Source organism: Salvelinus namaycush, chromosome 11 (genome assembly GCF_016432855.1).
Source record: "Salvelinus namaycush isolate Seneca chromosome 11, SaNama_1.0, whole genome shotgun sequence".
NCBI classification, from domain to species: Eukaryota; Metazoa; Chordata; class Actinopteri; order Salmoniformes; family Salmonidae; genus Salvelinus; species Salvelinus namaycush.
This window is the reverse complement of record NC_052317.1, coordinates 39249425-39272933: the sequence shown is the minus strand read 5'-3', so window position 1 is coordinate 39272933 and position 23509 is coordinate 39249425. Positions and strand designations below refer to the sequence as shown.

At 41.2% G+C, this 23509-nt stretch overlaps 1 protein-coding gene across 1 annotated transcript; it reads right to left on the bottom strand.

The window, feature by feature from the left end:
- Positions 1–226: 226 nt before the first annotated feature.
- LOC120055665 lies at positions 227–20956 on the bottom strand. The gene is made up of 6 exons (XM_039003557.1): positions 20876–20956; positions 3940–4236; positions 3496–3777; positions 3074–3217; positions 2769–2812; positions 227–461 (listed from the first exon to the last, which is right to left on the bottom strand). The coding sequence occupies exons 1-6, from the start codon at positions 20928–20930 to the stop codon at positions 360–362; spliced, it is 924 nt and encodes a 307-aa protein (XP_038859485.1). The 5' UTR covers positions 20931–20956; the 3' UTR covers positions 227–359.
- Between the last annotated feature and the right edge of the window lie 2553 nt (positions 20957–23509).

The following is a 23509-nucleotide window of genomic DNA, read 5'->3' as shown; positions in this document are numbered from 1 at the left end:
CTGGGTACCGGTACCCCGGCACATGGACTGGGTACTGGTACCCGGGCACATGGACTGGGTACTGGTACCCCGGCACATCGACTGGGTACTGGTACCCCGGGTATATAGTTATCTTTACTCATGGTGTTTTTATTATTTATTTATTAATTCATAGGATTTTTACTTTTCTATTATTTCTCTATTTTCTTTCTCTCTGTATTGTTGGGAAGGGCTTGTAATGAAGCATTTCACTGTTAGTCTACACCTGTTGTTTACGAAGCATGTGACCATTTTTATTTTATTGTCTACACGAACATGGGAACATTGCCTTTAAAAGGCATTGAGGTCATGGGGGTCATCCACAGGCAGGGGCTGGTGGTTCACGGGCTGGGTTGGGGTTGTCCCACCATACTGTAGATGGTGGGTGATGTTGGACCTGGAGACGCCTGCTCTTCACCACCTGCTTGACTGTTATCTGGAGTCTGGAGAATAAAATTAAATATTTCTCAGTAGCTGTTCAATGCTCTACATTTACACTTGAAATTACAGTTTTTTCCAACTGCTTACACACAAAATCTTTTCATGTCACACGATTTTTGAAACCTTTCACTCAAAGTGCAAAACTACACACCAAATATCCAAAACCATAAGCTATTTCTCAGCCTTTGACTCAGTTGTCAATTGCATAAAACACTTTTTTCAAAACACTACACACAATTCTCTACCTAAAACACAAAAATCTAACAGGAAGTGACTTGCTTTCCTTTTCCAAACACAACCAATCAAAATGCTACACTTATTCACCAGGTCACACACACACTCATCACATGTGCAAACACTAATAGCTTAACTGATCACTAACCAATCACTGCTTTACTGTAGTATAGGCCTATAAATAGGTCAAAGGTCAGATGACCTGTTTTGAACAACGGATGCCAACAATGGACAGAGAGCAAGAGGAGTAGGAGGGAGAGGAAGAGGAAGAAGAGGACGAGGGCAAAGAAGAGAAGGAAGGAGAGCCATCTCTGATGAGATTAGGGCAACACTTGTTGATCATGTGATCAACCACGCTTTGACCATGAGAGAGGCTGGACTGAGAGTCCAGCCCAACCTGAGTCGATTTACAGTGGCGTCCATAATTCGAACCTTCAGAAATGAGAACAGGTATGCAACTATCTAATGACTATTTTAGCATTACAGTAATGTACTGTAAAATACGTATGACTGCATAGTATTGCATAAACATTTGTAACTCTAAGCCATCCATTTACTGCACTGCATTGAATGAATGAGGTTGGTTATCATGCTGTACTATATTTTTTTTACATTTTTTACAGTTCCTATGCTGAACACATACTGTGTTTGAATTCTGTACAGATTGGAAAGGCAAAGACATCATGGAGGACGAGGACGCTTGTTTACAGATGTACAAGAGACTGCAATTATAAATATGGTTTTGGCCAACAATGCAATTAGGATTCGAGAGATAAGAGAGCATATCTTGAATAATGACACCATATTTAACAACATCAATGCTGTAAGCCAGTCGACCATACAACGCATCCTCCAACAGCACCGAGTGACGATGAAACAACTTTACAAGGTGCCATTTGAGAGAAACTCTGACAGAGTCAACCTCACCAAAACCAGGCGCCGCGGAAGAAATGTAATAGGACAGAGGGCAATTACCAGTGTCCCTGGACAGCGTGGGGGTAATATAACTGTGTGCTGCCATCACTCAAAACGGGGTCCTCCATCACAATGCCACACTGGGTCCGTACAACACCGGCCATATGCTCACTTTTCTGGATGCAATTTACACAATGCTTGTCCCTGATCCAGATCAGGAGCCTGCTAGATTTGTGGTTTTATGGGACAATGTTAGTTTTCACCGGGCTGTTCTGGTCCAAAACTGGTTTGCCACCCATCCACAATTTGTAGTTTTGTACCTACCCCCATATTCACCTTTTCTAAATCCCATAGAGGAATTCTTCTCAGCCTGGTGCTGGAAAGTGTATGATCGCCAACCCTATGCCCGCATGCCGCTTCTCCAAGCAATGGAGGACGCATGTGGGGACATAAAGGTTGCCTCTGTCCAAGGTTGGATAAGCCATGCTAGGAGATACTTCCCTCGATGTTTGGCAAGAGAAAACGTATCTTGTGATGTGGACGAAGTATTGTGGCCAGACCCAGGCCGGAGAAGAGATGAAGCGTAGCTTAGCACTGGTGACTGCCCCCCCTACCAATTCATGGACTGCCCCCCCGGGACCCCACACACACAATTGTGTTCTTTACTGTATTCTAAAGAATATACTTTTGGTTTGCATATGTTTATGTTTTTGTTGTATGATACTGTATACAACAGTAATGTTTGGCCTAATAAATATTTTGTTTCTACATTGCATTGGTGTTTACAGTGTACTTGTTACCCCTCTCAGCAGATTACTTTCACTGTAGAACATTGTATTGAAATGTAGATATAAGCCTATGAAAGACCAAAGAGCTTTAGATTTAGAACAACAGTGTTTACATGGTATATCCAAAAATGTACTATTATGAAAGCAGTGTTTGCCATTTGATGCAAATGCTTCATTCTGACATGTGTTTATGGCATTTTGAATGCAGTGTTACATTTTGAAGGAGATGTGAGGCATTTTGCATTTTGTGTGTGCAGTTTTGGGAAACTTGTTTATTAAGCAGTTAGAAAAAACTGTAAGATGAGTTTATTGTTAATTTGGAATTGACATGTTTTCCACTAACAACAGTATCAGTGATGTTAAATATCTTACCCCAACTGTAGCATAATCTGTGTTTATAATATCCTCTTTTCCCCCTATAAATCAACCAAATAAACATTTAAAAGTTAGATCTTCAGAGTTGCTATGAGTATATATAAATAATGTGAAATCATTACAACCTGTTATCAACAGTATTCACAATAGTTTATTTAATATAATGAAGTGACTGTACCAATAATAAAAATCCAAAACATATTTACAACTAAGATCTTCAGAGTTGCTCTGAATGTACAGTATATAAATAATGTGAAATCGTCACAGTTTTCACAATAGTTTAATTAATATAATGAACTTACTGTAATATGATGCAGCAGCAGCAGTGAGCTTACGTTTGTTTTGCTTTCGACAAACAACAAAACCAATCAGGGCAATGAATCCAACTACGCAGACAGGTGTCCCAACTGTGAAAGCATAGTTGTCGTTCGCCTTCTCGCCTTGTTCTGGAAATACAGCGACATCAATATCACTACACCCTGTGTGTGTGGGTGGGTGGTTGGGTGTGAGTGTGGGTGGGTGGGTGGTTGGGTGTGAGTGTGGGTGGGTGGTTGGGTGTGAGTGTGGGTGGGTGGGTGGGTGGGTGGGTGGGTGGGTGGGTGGGTGGGTGGGTGGGTGGGTGGTTGGGTGTGAGTGTGGGTGGGTGGGTGGTTGGGTGTGAGTGTGGGTGGGTGGGTGGTTGGGTGTGAGTGTGAGAGAGAGATAATTTGTTAGCATGTCTTACCAGATTTAATTGGAGAGAGTTCCATTCGCTCCTTGGTGTCAGTGGCCCAGCTGACTTGGTTGCTGTGGTTACAGATGATGGAACCCCCTGCCACATAGACAGAGAGCAGGGGGACAGTGGAGGTCTCAGCCCCTCTACTCTCTCCTCCCACCTGAGAGCAGGTGCTGTTGTTACAGCTGGAGGTGACAGAGGTGTTCTGGCCTCTGCAGGTCACAGTCACATTACAGATGCCATTGATGTTGGAGTTAGAGTCCACTGTCAGGACTGGTGGCTCAACGCTCTCTGAAAACAAATAGAACCTCATTATTATTAATATATTAACCTGAGTACATGAGATAGGGTACCAATGAATATGCATTTAACCTGTACACCATGTTTAGCTCTATTGATTGATACTGTAACTGTGTCACTGTAGAAAAGAATAGAAAAACTAGTCAAACATACCTTGGGGAACTAACTTGAATACAATAATAGTTTGTTCTTTGTCACCAGTCACTCCTGCAGTATAAGGTCCACTGTCTCCTTCCTGTATGTTCTTCAGTAGCAGAGAGAAGTTTCCCTTATAAAACTCAACCCTGTTGTTGTACTCAGGAGACACTCTCACTGACAATGTGTCAGAGCATCTTACAATATTGGCTGATCCGAAGGTCCACTTTAAAACCTCAAACTCTTTCAGTTTAAAATTTTCCTGGACATCCAGACGAACGTCCTGTCCCTTCAGCACAAACACAGAGCTGGACTCTATGAAATAAACACACAGAAAATAAAGACTGTGAAAAAAATTAAGCAATATAATAAATAGAGTAGTAGAAAATAGGAATTTCTCTACACACCATATTTGCAAGATGGTTTAAAGATGAACCTATAGAAATATCTGCTGTCTTTACAGCATCAGAGGCAAATTTGACACATTTAATGTGATGCAACCCATGTGTTGGTGATACAATGGACAGTTTGTCTGCACAAAAAATGTACTGAACACAACCATTTGGCTGTCTCCACAGCACTAATTATTTTTGTGCAATAAAACTTGAGTGTGTACAGGGTCATAGTCAAAGCCCTTGCCATAAGTGATAAAGAAGTATATTTACAATAAAGAACAAGGATACCATACACACAATTTCAAATATTCAGTTTCATAAACCATTCAGTTCATGACATTTAAAAAAAAAATTGAAGAATAACTCCATGAAGTATAACCTAATCAAACCTAATCTGCCTAAAGACATATATTGGGATCCATAGTTATTGGCACTCTTGATGAAAATGAGCGAAAAAATACTGTATATAACAAATAATACAAATACTGAGCTCAACAATGGGGAATTTATATTATTTATAGTAATGCAACTGCTTAGAGAAAGAGATGTTTCAAACAAGTAATAAAAAAATATGAAAAAACATAGAGGTATTAATTATTGGCAACTCTGTTTTCAATAATCCAGCACCCTCCTCTTGCGAGGATAACGTTACTAAGCCTTTTTCTAAAATGTTTTATGAGAAGATCACGTTGGGAGGGATCTTACACTATTCCTCAATACAGAGTCATTACAGATCCTTGATATCCTTTGCCTTCGCTTCTGGACTTCCATCTTCAATTCAAACCACAGGTTTTCAATGGGGTTCAAGTCCGGAGACTGAGATGGCCATTGCGAAATGTAGATTTTGTGGTCAGTTAACCATTTCTTTGTGGATTTTGATTAGTGCTTGGGAAGATCGACTCCTGGCAGAGTCAATCAAGTCTTTGTCTAAGATGTCTTGGTACTTGGTAAAGTTCATGATGCAGTTGCCCTTAAAAGGGGGCTGAACTTCCTGATTTAGCCTCGGTTTCAATTCTCCTCATTGGGAAATGCGACTGAGAACAAGATTTGGGTTTTGGAGGAACGCTTTGATGTGGACGTCTCTTGTGTGTGTGTTTGAACGTGGGAAGTGTTTGTACTTTCACTCGGCCAAAACAGTACACAGTTACATTCTATAAAATCTGTGATTTTTTCCCCAAATTATGTTTTATATTTTCCCAAATGTTGTTTTCTCAGTTACATTTTTCCCGGTTTTAGATAGATATTTTTGTACCTCTCAAAATTACAATTGTTCATAGAAAAACAACGAAATTGGATGTGTTGAGTCCATGTCAATGATTAAATCACATCAGAAGACCATTTTTGGGGGGTTTGAAAGAAAACTAACAAATGTTTTTGTAATTTCAAAGTTTGCAAACAAGGTTTTGGGGAAAGTATTTCTGTCAACCCACAAGATGGTTATCACATTAACTGGCTACAGTGATAGACAAATCCATGCACCACACAGACAGACAGGGGCAATATTGCTGGAAATTAATTGGCAGATATTGTGTTAGGTGTGGCTTTTTAAGGCAGTGGTGGCTAAAAAGGGGTGGAATAATATCAAAGTTGCGTTGATGAGATAGTAGCTGGGAGCCTGCGGTGTCTGAGATCTGAGAATGACAGTTTGCGGAGGAACAGGTGAAAATTGCATGTTTACTGTTAAAAAGTTGAGGTTCAACAGGAGTTCTTCTAAGATCCTCAAAGCTTTGACCAATAAAACAATAAAACATTTAAAATTATACAATAATTTATCTTTCATCTAGGATCGTAAGTAAAGGCATGCAAGAAACATGAAACATATACATTAAATTAGATCTGTTAAGACTATGAATAAACATTTACACATTACATTTTTACTTTACGTCTCTATTCACTCGGTTACAGATCTTTTTTATAGATACAAACTTTTGTCAGTAATTTGGCATCTGCAAAGGACATGAACCAAACATAGCTAGTCGAAGATGGCTAGTTAATCAAGCAACTAGCCCAGAAATTAGTTGCTTTGCAGCTTCCGGTTTCATTTCCAAAATAAAAGTCTAGTTTGTCTTAGATCTGCATTCAATGAAGACGTTGTACCAGTTGATGATGTGGTATAGTCTTGGGCCTTCAGCAAATTACTTGTGTGAGAATGATAAAAACACAGAAGAGCTTTGTGAAGAATAATTTCCTGAGCTGCAAAATAGAAAGTAAATATGATTTAGGCTAGGCCTATTCCGCTATCTAAATGTGCCATGTTGTTGTGTATTATCTAATGGCCATATAATTGTATATGGATCTCTTTTTAAAGGGGAGGCCTGTAATAAAAACAGTTTTAAAGCACAAATGGAGTTAAAAAATGATTCTGCAGGACACCAGTAACCAAAATGATAGCCTACATTGCAGTGCATTGCAAAGTTGAAGGCCTATTTTTTATTTACATTTACAAAATTAAAACATTGAATTATTAAAGTGATAGGCTGAAGAACTTTGGATAATTTTGATATTTTGAACACATGGATTTCAATTTAAAAAAATGTATAAGGCTGTTCTATTCTCTTTAATTTAGTTCCTATTTCAACTCAGACAAATGACTGAATGAATGACATACTGACTGAACTGAATGAATAATTAAATAAATGTTCAAATATGTTGGAATGACGAGTTGCACGCATCATGCTCCGCACTTTATTTGGCTAGTAGGCAAATAGGCCTACATTAGGGTATAATGACTCTGGCTGCATGCCTCCAGAAGGGCATCTTCTGAGGCTGAGGGGTGCCTTTCCGAAGGCGCATGGTGCTGCATGGGGATCACAAGCTCTTCAACTGAGCAGCAGTGTTGTGATGGAGAGAATAGCCTATACACAGATGACCTAAGACCACTGCAACAGAGTTCTTGTAAAGTGTTGCAATAAGCTTATGCCAGACTTAGCCTACTTATAAAACCTCTTCCTTGTTCATTTCAAAGTCCATATGTTCATGACACGATTCATATACAGTTGAAGTCGGAAGTTTACATACACTTAGGTTGGAATCATTAAAACAAGTTTTTCAACCACTCTACACATTTCTTGTTAACAAACTATAGTTTTGGCAAGTCGGTTAGGACATCTACTTTGTGCATGACACAAGTAATTTTTCCAACAATTGTTTACAGACAGATTATTTCACTTACAATTCACTGTATCATAATTCCAGTGGGTCAGAAGTTGACAGTGCCTTGAAACAGCTTGGAAAATTCCAGAAAATTATGTCATGGCTTTAGAAGCTTCTGATACACCTGTTACACCTGGATGTATTTCAAGACCTTCAAACTCAGTGCCTCTTTGCTTGATGTCAAAGGAAAATCAAAAGAAATCAGCCAAGAACTCAACAAAAATTGTAGTCCTCCTCAAGTCTGGTTCATCCTTGGGAGCAATTTCCAAACGCCTGAAGGTACCATGTTCATCTGTACAAACAATAGTACGCAAGTATAAACACCATGGGACCACGCAGCCATCATACCGCTCAGGAAGGAGATACGTTCTGTCTCCTAGAGATTAAGGTACATTGGTGCAAAAGTGAAAATCAATCCCAGAACAACAGCAAAGGACCTTGTGAAGATTCTGGAGGAAACAGGTACAAAAGTATCTATATCCACAGTAAATCGAGTCCTATATCGACATAACCTGAAAGGCCGCTCAGCAAGGAAGAAGCCACTGCTCCAAAACCGCCATTAAAAAGCCAGACTATGTTTTGCAACTGCACATGGGGACAAAGATCGTACTTTTTGGAGAAATGTCCTCTGGTCTGATGAAACAAAAATAGAACTGTTTGGCCATAATGACCATCGTTATGTTTGGAGGAAAAAGGGGGAGGCTTGCAAGCCGAAGAACACCATCCCAACCGTGAAGCACGGGGGTGGCAGCATCATGTTGTGGGGGTGCTTTGCTGCAGGAGGGACTGGTGCTCTTCACAAAATAGATGGCATCATGAGGGAGGAAAATGATGGAGCTATATTGAAGCAACATCTCAAGACATTAGTCAGGAATTAAAGCTTGGTCACAAATATGTCTTCCAAATGGACAATGACCCAAAGCATACTTCCAAAGTTGTGGCAAAATGGTTTAAGGACAACAAAGTCAAGGTATTGGAGTGGCCATCACAAAGCCCTGACCTCAATCCTATAGAAAATTTGTGGGCAGAACTGAAAAGCATGTGCGAGCAAGGAGGCCTACAAATCCGACTCAGTTACACCAGCTCTGTCAGGAGGAATGGGCCAAAATTCACCCAACTTATTGTTGGAAGCTTGTGAAAGGCTACCCGAAATGTTTGACCCAAGTTAAACAATTTAAAGACAATGCTACCAAATACTAATTGAGTGTATGTAAACCTCTGACCCAATGGGAATGTGATGAAAGAAATAAAAGCTGAAAGAAATCATTCTCTCTACTATTATTCTGACATTTCACATTCTTAAAATAAAGTGGTGATCCTAACTGACCTAAGACAGGGAATTTTTACTAGAATTAAATGTCATATACACATACATACAGTGCATTCGGAAAGTTTTCAGACCCCTTCCCTTTTCCACATTTTGTTACGTTACAGCCTTATGCTAAATTTGAATGAAAAAACTTTTTTTCCCTCATCAATCTACATGGCATAAGTCATGGCAGAATTGTAGGAAATTTGCTTTAAAACTGCAAAAATGTATCTTCACCCTATGACAAAATGGGTAGAATTGCAGGAAATGAGCTTTAAAACTGCAAAAATGTCTATGCACCATGGCAAAAAACGTAGAATTGCGTGAAATGTGTTATAAATTGCTAAACGTTCTCTCCGCCCCATACCTAAATGTGTAGAACTGCAAAAAAAAACATGCTTTAATTTTCTCTCTGCCCAATGGCAAAATGTGTTGTATTGCAGGAAGTTGAATCTCGCTTAGCCCCCTTTTGCTGGCTAGTCACTAGCAGTGGCCTTGTGCTTGAAAGATTGCTTATGAGACCTGTGTTCATTTTCTATCATGCTTGTTGACAGAAGTTGGCCATTATTATTAATGGATGTGCATTGTGCTTGGTTCTGGTTACATTTGTAACAAAAAGGACGTTTTCATAGACAGATTTGAAAGCCAGATCACTGATATTTGGAAAAGAGCAGGTTAAACTATTTAATTTAATTATTAGTGGGTCTTATGGTTGAAGGCTTACATTTAGCCTAGATTTAATTTTAAGAGCCCTGAATTCATTAGATTATTCCCGACTGTTTCAAATGCAGTGTATTGACCTTTAATCGTGCAACAAAGCTTATTTTGAGAAATAGTTTTTTTAAAGATATAAAGTATATCGTGAAGTTTGAAAAAAATCTAGATATGATATTTTTTGGCCATATCACCTAGGCCTAGCCTCTATATCTGTCACGTCCAGACCTTAGAGAGACGTTTTATTTCTCTATTTGATTAGTTCAGGGTGTAATGTGGGGTGGGCATTCTATGTTTTGTATTTCTTTGTGGTTGGCCGAGTGTGGTTCCTAATCAGAGGCAGCTGTCTATCGTTGTCTTTGATTGGGAATCATACTTAGGTAGCCTGTTTTCCCACCTATGCTGTGGGATCTTGTTTTTGTTAGCTCTGTGAAGCCTGCAGAACGTGACGTTCGTCATTCCTTTTTCTTGTTTTTGTTTGGTATTCTGAGTAATTAAAGAATCATGAACACTCACCACGCTGCACCTTGGTCCACTTCTTCAGACAAGTGTTACAATATCAGTGTTAATGCTTTAGACTATGTTTAACAATGTATTTCCATATTGAAGCAATACAATTAGAACAATGTGCACTGCAAACATTTTCAACATATTTTTCAAATATAATAATTAATGAACTAGGCTGTAATGGACTAATATTCTAATTGGAGTTGATGACAACGCAATACATAAGAGCGTAAATACACAATTTGAAAACCACATATTTAGCCATGTTCCGGTTGGCCAGTGACAACCTTGACAAAACCTCAACTTGTTTACTCATCAAAACCCATTCCTTTCTCAGCACCACCAGCTACAGCGCACATAATTCGTGAAAATAGCTCAAATATTTGTCCCACCCCGGAACCTATAACACTATCACTAGAACCTGTAACCCTAACACTAGAACCTATAACACTATCACTAGAACCTGTAACCCTAACACTAGAACCTATAACACTATCACTAGAACCTGTAACCCTAACACTAGAACCTATAACACTATCACTAGAACCTGTAACCCTAACACTAGAACCTATAACACTATCACTAGAACCTGTAACCCTAACACTAGAACCTATAACACTATCACTAGAACCTGTAACCCTAACACTAGAACCTATAACACTATCACTAGAACCTGTAACCCTAACACTAGAACCTATAACACTATCACTAGAACCTGTAACCCTAACACTAGCGCTAAGATTTACTGTTGGGTTTGTTCAAATAGAGCCCTAAATGTTTCTGATTCCTTTCGATGCCACATATAAGTTGTTTATTACGTTCAGTTGCTATTTAAAGAAGAATAGCGGCAAACTTGAGAAATTTGTCAAAGTACCTAAACCTCTCTGACTCAGTGTTGGACTATCTGTCACAATGCCCATCTCTCTGACTCAGGGAGAGTGCCTAAACCTCTCTGGCTCAGGGAGAGTACATAAGCATCTCTGACTCAGGGAGAGTACAGAGCTAGAGCAAGGCATAAGGTCATGTGACCCTCCCCCCCACTGCAGCGCTAGATATAACTTTGTGGAATTTTTTATATTTTTTATAAACCTTCTGTCACAGCGAACATACTTTATTCAGGAAGCCCCATCAATTGTGAGATATGGCATGTAGATTTTATGTAATACATTTGGGTTGCAGATTCACAATTTAACCTTTACTGAGAACTCTGCCAAGCAAGAAGAAGAAATCAGCCCGTGGGCTTACTGCACACGCAACGACATACACACGAGAAAACTCTTTATAAACACTACACTGTAACCGTCAGTTTTCAAAATGCATCAGACTGTAGCACATCAGACTGTAACACATCAGACTGTAGCACATCAGACTGTAGCACATCAGACTGTAACACATCAGACTGTAACACATCCGACTGTAACACATCAGACTGTAGCACATCAGACTGTAGCACATCAGACTGTAGCACATCAGACTGTAACACATCAGACTGTAGCACATCAGACTGTAGCACATCAGACTGTAGCACATCAGACTGTAACACATCAGACTGTAGCACATCAGACTGTAGCACATCAGACTGTAACACATCAGACTGTAGCACATCAGACTGTAGCACATCAGACTGTAACACATCAGACTGTAGCACACCAGACTGTAGCACATCAGACTGTAGCACATCAGACTGTAACACATCAGACTGTAGCACATCAGACTGTAACATATCAGACTGTAGCACATCAGACTGTAGCACATCAGACTGTAGCACATCAGATTGTAACACATCAGACTGTAACACATCAGACTGTAACACATCAGACTGTAGCACATCAGACTGTAACATATCAGACTGTAGCACATCAGACTGTAGCACATCAGATTGTAACACATCAGACTGTAGCACATCAGACTGTAACACATCAGACTGTAGCACATCAGACTGTAGCACATCAGACTGTAGCACATCAGACTGTAACACATCAGACTGTAACACATCAGACTGTAGCACATCAGACTGTAACACATCAGACTGTAACACATCAGACTGTAGCACATCAGACTGTAGGACATCAGACTGTAGCACATCAGACAGTAGCACATCAGACTGTAGCACATCAGACTGTAGGACATCAGACTGTAGCACATCAGACTGTAGCACATCAGACTGTAGCACATCAGACTGTAACACATCAGACTGTAGCACATCAGACTGTAGCACATCAGACTGTAACACATCAGACTGTAGCACATCAGACTGTAACACATCAGACTGTAGCACATCAGACTGTAGCACATCAGACTGTAACATATCAGACTGTAGCACATCAGACTATAGCACATCAGACTGTAACACATCAGACTGTAGCACATCAGACTGTAGCACATCAGACTGTAGCACATCAGACTGTAACATATCAGACTGTAGCACATCAGACTATAGCACATCAGACTGTAACACATCAGACTGTAGCACATCAGACTGTAACACATCAGACTGTAGCACATCAGATTGTAACATATCAGACTGTAGCACATCAGACTATAGCACATCAGACTGTAGCACATCAGACTGTTACATATCAGACTGTAGCACATCAGACTATAGCACATCAGACTGTAACACATCATACTGTAGCACATCAGACTGTAACACATCAGACTGTAGCACATCATACTATAGCACATCAGACTGTAACACATCAGACTGTAGCACATCAGATTGTAACATATCAGACTGTAGCACATCAGACTATAGCACATCAGACTGTAACACATCAGACTGTAGCACATCAGACTGTAACATATCAGACTGTAACACATCAGACTGTAGCACATCAGACTGTAGGACATCAGACTGTAGCACATCAGACTGTAGCACATCAGACTGTAGCACATCAGACAGTAGCACATCAGACTGTAACACATCAGACTGTAGCACATCAGACTGTACCACATCAGACTGTAACACATCAGACTGTAGCACATCAGACTGTAGCACATCAGAATGTAGCACATCAGACTGTAACACATCAGACTGTAACACATCAGACTGTAGCACATCAGACTGTAACATATCAGACTGTAGCACATCAGACTATAGCACATCAGACTGTAACACATCAGACTGTAGCACATCAGACTGTAACACATCAGACTGTAACACATCAGACTGTAGCACATCAGACTGTAACACATCAAACTGTAGCACATCAGACTATAGCACATCAGACTGTAACACATCAGACTGTAGCACATCAGACTGTAGCACATCAGACTGTAACACATCAGACTGTAGCACATCAGACTGTAGCACATCAGACTGTAACACATCAGACTGTAGCACATCAGACTGTAACACATCAGACTGTAACACATCAGACTGTAGCACATCAGACTGTAACACATCAGACTGTAGCACATCAGACTGTAACATATCAGACTGTAGCACATCAGACTATAGCACATCAGACTGTAGCACATCAGACTGTAACATATCAGACTGTAGCACATCAGACTATAGCACATCAGACTGTAACACATCAGACTGTAGCACATCAGACTGTAACACATCAGACTGTAACACATCAGACTGTAGCACATCAGACTGTAGCACATCAGACTGTAGCACATCAGACTGTAGCACATCAGACTGTAACACATCAGACTGTAGCACATCAGACTATAGCACATCAGACTGTAACACATCAGACTGTACCGCATCAGACGTTTTTTGTTTGTCCAGATCGACGTCTTTTTACTGTGGTGTTGAAAATGCAAACCATGATATTGAAGTGCCCAAAGTCGGTATGCTTTGTTTATTGATTGTGTTGTGCATTGGCACAGAAACCTGTTGTTGGAAAATTCAGATTTCCCCCTAGCTGATCATTGTCTGCAGGCGGCTCTGACTGTAGTGTAGTGTAGCTCAACCCACTCTACAGACGTTTTGTATAAAAGACCCGGCCCCGGGCCCCTTCGTGATCCACCCTTGTCTCACAAATACCACTCTAGTTTAGTAATTACACAGACTAATGGTTGGTATCTATGGATACGCCCCGGCGTTACAGTGGGACTCACTGGGTTAAACCTGAGAGACAAATGTAAACAAATCACTAATCACATGAAATAAATAATAATCTTCAGAACTAACTTTGTCAATGTAACAAAATAGCTAGGACTTTGCAATGATGGTGAAAACATAGGGTCCTTTATTTTGCAGTTAAGTGGGTTAAAATCGTTCTAGAAGTCGGAAAAAATTACGTGGGACATACTGAAGGGTTAAAGTTGATTTTGGGGGTCTACCACTGATTATGTTGTTATTAATTTGCTTACGTGCCATTGTATTTATGCTCACTGTATAGCTGAATATTGAGGCTTCTGTCTGTGTTTAGCTCTCTACCAAAACTCGCAGCAACCCCGGTGTCTGTGAAAAAAGGTGAGAAACGGGACTGTGGGTGAAAGCAAGACACAGGAAGACAGCATCTGTTTTTCTCTGAAACTAGGGCAGATTTGCATACCGCTGAGACAGGTTCTCAGAAACCTCGTGTTAAGAATAACTTGTTATTTTAGCTGCACATACAGGTTTTGACATAGGAAATAACACTATAAGGTGTGATCTCGGGTATATAAGATCGTGTCTTTTGTTCGGGGCAGAACTCAGGAGAGACATAAGTTGTATGTTGATCTTTGACCTCTGTCTACAGCTGTATACTGATTAAAATTGATATGATTTATAAGTGCACATTTTGAGTGTTCATTATTAAATAGAAGCCCAAGAAAATACAACCCAACAATACCAAAATAGGAATTTGAGAAAACAACACATTTATTTGAATTAAAAAACACTATTTGAATTTTAAAGCAGGTCTATGTCATCCAACTCTTAAATTGAGTGTTGTATCAAAATGTACACATATAATGTCACTAGGACATAAAAGGCACTGTATTCGTGGAACGACCCTTCCACGTGGTCTATAGTGGCTTTTTTACGGAAGTTATATGTACCGCAAAATGGCGGACGGAAGACAGGGTGGTGCGGCAGGTGCCGCTTCTCATTCGAATGCTGTAATTTTATCTAAACCATCAGGTGTACGCCGACCCCAGCTAAGTAACTCATGCAAAGAGTTAAAGCGCAATTATGTGTTTTATCTCCAGTACTCTGCCATGATTGTCAGTTATGTAGCTGCTCTACTGATAATCTCAGTGCGTCCTTGCTGGGATGACACTATCAGTCTACTACCGGAGAATATTAACACCAAACACATTGGTTCACCGTTCCACGGGAGCGGACAGTACACAGCATACCATAATGTTCTGAATAATGGCCAAGTCTACCTCGCTCCTTATTCTACTGAACCGCTTAGGCGCAACAAACACAAGTCCAACATTTATCGGAAACTGTTAAACTACCTGTTCACTACCCTCCTGCTCTCCGGGGATGTGCAACTCAATCCTGGGCCTAACATCACCGAGCCAGCGATACGCACCGGAGTGGAAAGCGGAGGATGGCCTCGTCCACTGATCGTCGCCGCTGTGGAAGTGGGTGAGTGCTATGGTCCTATGGTTTCTCTCGACTCACCCGGCTCCAGGATAGATTTTGACTCTTCAAACATACCAAAGTCGCTATATGCGATCCCTGACTCTGCTTCTGGTACGTAAGCTGTTTTAATTAGTTCCCCGCATCCAGTGCAGGCGGGAGGGATTGTTAATTGCGCTACCGAACTGCCCCTAATCAAAACGAAACAAAACGGCCTAAACCCAGCCGTCAGAAAACACAGAAAATTTAACTTTTTCCAATGTGTCAATCACTCTCGAGTCATCTGGGACCCACGAGCTAAGCCCAAGGGACTACTAGGGGGGCACTTGAACATTCGTAGTGTCATTCCAAAAAGTGATCAAATTCAACATCTACTCACAGACTCCAACCTTGACTTCCTCTGCCTCTCAGAGACATGGCTCCATAAAAACTCTCCATCTGCTGCTTTGATTGTGCCTGGCTACAATGTTTTCAGGAGAGACAGGACTGAAGGAAGAGGAGGGGGTGTGATGATTTACATTAAAGAACATATCCGATGTAAACAAATTGAGTGGTCATGTGATAATGAACTAGAATGTATTGAACATTACACTGTCTCCCCAAATGTCTTTTACCCTCATTGGAATGTATAGGCCACCTTCCACCAAGTGTGTTTTTTGATCAGTTTAATAACATGCTTAGGGAATGTGATTTTGGGAAAGAGGTCATCTTAATGGGAGATTTTAACATTAATTATGAAGACAAGTGTTGTAGGAAAACCCTCAAACGGATCACTAATACCTTTGACCTTACACAGCTAGTTAAAGGGCCAACCAGGGTGACTTGTTGCTCTAAAACACAGATTGATTTGGTGTTCAGTAATAAACCAGAGAGAGTGACTAAATCATTCAATATGGTTACTGGGCTATCTGATCATAATCTGACACTTATAGCCAGAAAGCTGTCTAAGAGCAGGTTTAACCTCTCTACTGTTAGAAAGCCTGATCAACTAAGAATACCTAAGAGTGAATTAAGCTATTTTGAAAACGCAATTAAGGGAATTAACTGGAATGATCTCTTGTCCTATGCAGACGTGGAAGCTGATAGTCAAGTTTTTCTATCCACAATCCAGACTACATTAAATGGTTTCCTAAAGAAAATCAAATCCAAACCTGGCCAAAAGAGCACTCTTCCTTGGCTAAATGGAGAAATCTGGAAATTGATGAAAGAACGAGATTATTATCTAAAAATAGCCCTAAGATCCAAATTAGAGCATGACAGACGTAGGTTTACCATGTTGAGAAATAAGGTGATGAAAGAAATCAGACAGGCCAAGGCAAACTTTTTTATTAACATAATTGGTGAAGCAAAGGGAAATTCTAAACTGATCTGGGAGAATCTAAAAAAGTTAACAGGGAAAGACCATAGTAACACTGCAAAAAGACTAGAAATCATGGTGAATAACAATCTAACACAGGATGCAGTCGAAATAGCAATAGCCTTCAATTCCTACTTTATTGACTCTGTCAGGGTACTGACACAGAACCCCTCCACTGGTTTCTTGTGCTCAGTGCTAGTGAATGACACTCAACCTGTCTTCATCATAAGGTGGGTTTCTGAGTCAAAGGTGGACAAGGTGATTAGCTCACTAAAGAACTCTAAAGCCAAAGATGTGTTTGGGATGGACTCTACCTTTCTTAAAAACTACAAAGAGTCACTCATTGGCCCCATTACTAAGGTCACCAACACATCTATTGGTCTCGGGGTGTTTCCAAGGGAAGTCGGCCATAATAACGGCCATCTTTAAATCAGGCGACCCTGCTGACGTGAGTAACTACAGGCCCATTAGTATACTACCTGTGGTGTCAAAGGTTGTTAAAGTGTGTAGCAGAACAACTGATTGCCCACCTCAACAACAGCCCCTTCACATTACATTCCATGCAGTTTGGCTTCAGAGCGAAACACTCCACAGAAACGGCCAACTGCTTTCTTCTGGAAAATGTGAAGTCCAAGATGGACAAAGGGGGCGTTGTTGGGGCTGTGTTTCTGGACCTAAGGAATGCTTTTGATACTGTTAACCATGAGATTCTCATCACAAAATTGTCCAAGTTCAACTTTTCCCCCGATGCCTTGAGATGGATGAAATCATACCTTGAAGGCAGAACTCAGTGTGTCAGAGTGAGCAATGAGCTGTCGCCCACTCTTAGCTATGATGTGGGTGTGCCCCAAGGGTCAATACTGGGGCCCCTCCTGTTCAGCCTGTACATTAATGATCTGCCTTCTGTCTGTACTGGGTCTGAAGTTCAAATGTATGCAGATGATACAGTGATATGTGCATGCAAAGAGCAAACAACAAGCTGCACAAGAACTCACTACTGTAATGGTCCAGGTTACAAAGTGGCTCAGTGACTCGTGTTTGCATCTCAATGTGAAAAAAACTGTCTGCATGTTCTTCACAAAGAGGGCAACAGATGCTACTGAGCCAGATGTCTATGTGTCAGGGGAGAAGCTCCAGGTGGTATCTGATTTTAAGTACCTTGGCATCATACTTGATTCCAACCTCTCTTTTAAAAAGCATGTGAAAAAGGTAATTCAAATAACCAAATTCAACCTAGCTAATTTCCGATTTATACGAAATTGTTTGACTACAGAGGTAGCAAAGCTGTATTTCAAATCTATGATACTCCCCCACTTAACATACTGCTTGACTAGTTGGGCCCAAGCTTGCTGTACAACAGTAAGACCTATTCAGTCTGTCTACAAACAGGCTCTCAAAGTGCTTGATAGGAAGCCCAATAGCCATCATCACTGTCACATCCTCAGAAAGCATGAGCTCCTGAGTTGGGAAAATCTTGTGCAATACACCGATGCATGTCTTGTATTCAAGATCCTAAATGGCTTGGCTCCCCCTCCACTCAGTATTTTTGTTAAACAGAAAACCCAAACATATGGCAGCAGATCCACAAGGTCTGCCATGAGAGGTGACTGTGTAGTTCCCCTAAGGAAAAGCACCTTTAGTAAATCCGCTTTTTCTGTGAGAGCTTCCCATGTCTGGAATACACTGCCATCAGACACACATAACTGCACCACATATCACACTTTCACAAAATGCTTGAAGACATAGCTAAAGGTCAATCAGATTTGTGAACATGGTCCCTAGCTGTGTGTTGCCACTTTCCATGTCTGTTGTCTGTAACTTGTGAGGTGTGGAAACACTGTTGCTTTTATGAATTTTGTCTTGCTGCTTTTTGTTCTATGTTGCTCTGTCTGTATGCTACGTCTTGCTTGTCCTATGTTGCTATGTCTGTATGCTATGTCTTGTTCTATGTTGCTATTGTCTATATTGTAATTGTTTTTAATAACCTGCCCAGGGACTGCGGTTGAAAATCAGCCGGCTGGCTAAAACCGGCACTTTTACTGAAACATTGATTAATGTGCACTGTCCCTGTAAAAATAAACTCAAACTCAAACTCAAACTTCCTCTAGTTCCTCTTTCTTAGACAAATGTCAAAGTATGGGGACCCATTTCACCATTGGTATTCTTTGTACAAAGCACTTACTAATGCGCTACACATTACCATTCTGAAATGATTACACCTTTTTTCTACACTATTCTTTTACCATTTTTTTCAGATTAGTTTACATCGTTAAACATTTGGAAAACAACATTCAAGTTTTTTTGTGAAAACCAAGCAGGGTTGGGCTCAATTCAGTTTGAGTGACAGGAAGAAGAATTTAATTCAGTGCAATTCAAGAACTTCCACTCAGCCATAGAACATGGAAGTTTCATAGAATCTGACAGGTCCCACTTCCAGATACTAAAGAACATCACTTTTCTCTGGAAAGAATGGTCATATACTACTTTAACCTTAGTGCTTAGAATAGCCAATTCCACTGAGTTTACGAAACATCAGGAACAACTTCTTAATATTGAGTTGCAAAATCTTTTGCCGTCAGAACAGCCTGCAATCGTTGGAGCGTGGACTCTACAAGGCGTTGAAGCGTTCCACAGGGATGCTGGCCCATGTTCACTCTAATGCTTCCCACAGTTGGGTCAAGTTTACTGGATGTCCTTTGGGTGGTGGACCATTCTTGATACACACAGGACACTGTGGAGCGTGAAAAACCAAGGAGTGTTGCCATTCTTCAAGCTGGTGCACCTGGCACCTACTACTATACCCCGTTCAAAGGCACTTAGAAAAAAATTATTGCCCATTCACCCTCTGAATGGCACACACACAATCCATGTCTCAATTGACTCAAGGCTTAAAAATCCATCTTATCCTTTATCCTCCCCTTCATCTACACTGATTGAAGTGGATTTAACAAGTAACATCAATAAGGGATCATAGATTTCACCTGGATTCACCTGGTCAGTCTGTCATAGAAAGAGCAGGTGTATCTTACTGTGTTGCATAACGACATGTTATATGTAAAATATCTATATTTCTATAGACTACACATAAAAAAGATTATAATATATTTTAATTTCACTTAAATCAATTCTATTTCCTTTCAGTCAAATGCAAATTGCTATTCTGTATCCTGTTAACTACTTTCAAATTCAGGAAATGTATTGGAATTTATGAAGAAAATTCAATTAAATTCTTAATTGAGCCCATCCCTGACGGAGACAAAATATGTGACCGACCGGCTCGATTCGGTCTTATGTATCAATACTTTATATGGTCTTTTTTTCACATTGGATAAAAGTAGAGACTCAGAACTAGAAAATGGTACAGTGTAGTACAATGTAAACAATAGTAAAAATATAGAAAAACCCTTGAATGAGTAGGTGTTCTAAAACTTTGACCGGTAGTGTATATTTAAAATATCAGAATAATTTTGCATCAAATATCAGAATTCTACTCCAAAAGTAAAATGACCAGTGTAATAGACAATAACAGAGAGATATCATACATTTTAGTTATCCATGTTGTCTACCCTATTGTTCTTTGTTTTTGTTGGTTTTACAGGATAGTGACAATTATCTGAAGAACAGTGACTCATGGATCCCCCATTGGGCTTGTCAATCCCTTCACAGACACCTGACAGGGCTAGCTGGGTATCTTGTGTGTCCCGGTAAGACCCAGGCTACTCTTCCTTGCCCTTCCCCTTGTTTGTTTATCATGTTTGAAGGTTTGTTGTCACTGTGCTGTTGTTGTTGTCTTTGTAAATAAAAAATACAAATTATAAATAGCAAAAAATTTCTCATGAACATGTGCGTAGCCCATCCCTAACATCAAGTGAAACTATCAGCACTAACCTATTGCCTGTCACTTGCCTTTCTGATCAGATTATTGGTAAACATATCTAATCAATACAGTCAATATTAGAACAAAGATAGAATGGTTGAATATTTACCTGATCCTTGGACAAGAGCTGATAGAAAAACGATGTAATGTAAGAGAGCTGCCATACTTTTTGTTGAACATACCGAGTAAAACAGGAAGTTAAAGTAAGTTCCTCAACTACGCACCCCTCAATTTATGTAGCACATTATACGTCACGGTTACATATTTTTCAGTCTATAAAGGCATGGCTTGGGTAAATTCGAATAAGGCAGTCAATTCAGGAAGTAAACAGATTCCAATTCAATCATTTAAGAAAAGGGCTTCTATTTACAAACACTTCTCTGAAAATGAGAAACTATTTGTGATAAGTTTCCAGTTTATGATTGTAGATTAAAATCACTTCCTGTATTGACAGGTTTATAAATTAAAACATACCCCAACCCTGCTATAAGGAGTCAACATCATAATGCATTTAAATCAGTATGATTGTTGCAAAAGACGTCCTGAAAGTCTGAAACCCTACTGTACCTCTTCAAATAAAATCTTAAATAACAGTCAGTCTTATCCCCCCTTCCAAAAAAAGTGCACTTGTCTTTTACTACTACCACTGATTTTGCTGATAACTTCATTGTTGAGAAAAAAAATGCTTGCTATAACTGTGATATGTGGTTGTCTCACCTAAGTATCTTAAAATGAATGCACTAACTGTAAGTGTAACGTAGATGCTGGGATTCGAGGAGCAGGTGCAGGTGGTAAGTTTAATATAACAAGAAGCATGAAAAAATACAACATAGGAGCAGCGTCTAGACAACAATACTGCCTGGGGAAAGAACCTAAGGGAGTGATAGATAAATGGGAGGTAATGGAGTCCAGGTGTGCCTAATGATGAAGCGCGGGTGCGCGAAATGATGAGTGCCAGGTGAGCGTGATGACGGTTCCCGGACCGGTGGTTAGTAAACCTGCGACAATGTCGACAGTCAGAGGGGAGGAGCGGGAGTAGATGTGACAGCCCCCCCCTACCAGTAGCTACAGCCACAGGACAACACCGGCCAGAGGGAGGGTCCCGAGGACGAGGAGCGGGCAGGTCCGGGCGGTGAAGATGGAAATCACGGATGATGTTGGGATCCAGAATGTCCTTGGGACCCAACACCGCTCCTCTGGGCTGTACCCTCCCAGTCCCCCAGGTACTGGTACCGACACCCACGAGTCAAGTAGGGATCTGACGGCATAGGCGGGAGCTCCCTCGACATCCAGGGGGGGGCGGAGGGATGTCGTCGGGGACAGCATCAGCCAGGGGACCAGGAACCACCGGCCTGAGAAGGGAGATATGAAAAGGTGAGATGTGGAAGTCACTGTGAAGCTGTAATCTATACATCACCTCGTTGACCCTCCAGAGAACCTTGAACAGCCCCACAAACCGGGGGCTCAGCTTCTTGCAGGGCAGGCGGAGGGGGAGGTTCCTGGTAGAGAGCCAGACACAATCCCCTTGATGGAACACGGGGGTCTCACTGCAGTGGCGGTCTGCCTGCTCCTGATGGTGAACGGCATGTTGGAGTCTCACCCGAGCCTCGCTCCACACCTCTTCTGCGCACCTGAACCAACGGTACTTGGTGGGGATTTCAATGAGTCCTCTGTAATCAATACATGGATGTAAACCTCCATAATTTTTGGTCACGAAGAAGAAACTAGCTGACGCAGGAGAAGTGGACGTGCAGATGAAACATTGTGGGAGCGCCTCCTGGATGTACTCCATGACCTGTGTTTCAGTCACCGACAGAGGGTAGATGCATCTGCGCTGGGGCTCAGAGCCTGCAAGCAGGTCGATGGCACAGTCCCAGGGGCGATGAGGAGGGAGACAGGTGCCACGGGTTTTGGAAAATACCTCCCGTAGGTCCTGGTATACCAACGAGCTGTAAGGCTGAAGGGCAACCATAGGACTCTCAAATGATGTGGAACCACAGGGGACATGGAAGCAGGTACTCCGGCATTCGGGTGACCAGTCTAATTCTCATTCTCTACCATGAGATGGTAGGGTTGTGGCGTTGAAGCCGAGGGAGGCCGAGGATGATCTTGTGGACTGATGCACTGGTAATGAAGAAGGGGATGTTCTCCTGATGACTGGACTCCATGGTGAGTATGAGTGGTTGAGTCATGTGGTTCCAAATACTAAAGGCTGACTATCAAGGGCTTGAACCGGAAAAGGAGAGGAGAGCGGGTATGAGATGATGTTAAGGGAGGAGGCAAGGGTCTGGTCAATAAAATTCCCTGAGGCACTGGAATCCACTAAAGCTGTAGACAGTACATGAGGGACAGTCAGCTAGCGTGACGGACACCAAAAAGAGCCTAGCAGACAGATATGAAGATGGCATACTCACTCCTGCCCCAGGGGGTGGAAGATCACGTGACCGTCCCTCTGCTCTTGTGGATCCTGAGTTCGGACATGCCGGACACATTTACATTTAAGTCATTTAGCAGACACTCTTATCCAGAGCGACTTACACCTCTGGAGCTTGTGACCTCCTTGTCCACAGTACAAACAAAGCCCCAGTTGTATCCGTCTGCGGCACTCTGCCGTGGGGAGGTGTGTGACCCCTACCTCCATGGGTTCAGGCTCTGATCCCGAGTGTTCACTGAGGGAGGGAGAGAAGCGATGAGAGTACCATCGCTTCCGAAGTAGGTTATACAGACAGATGGCCATCGCAAT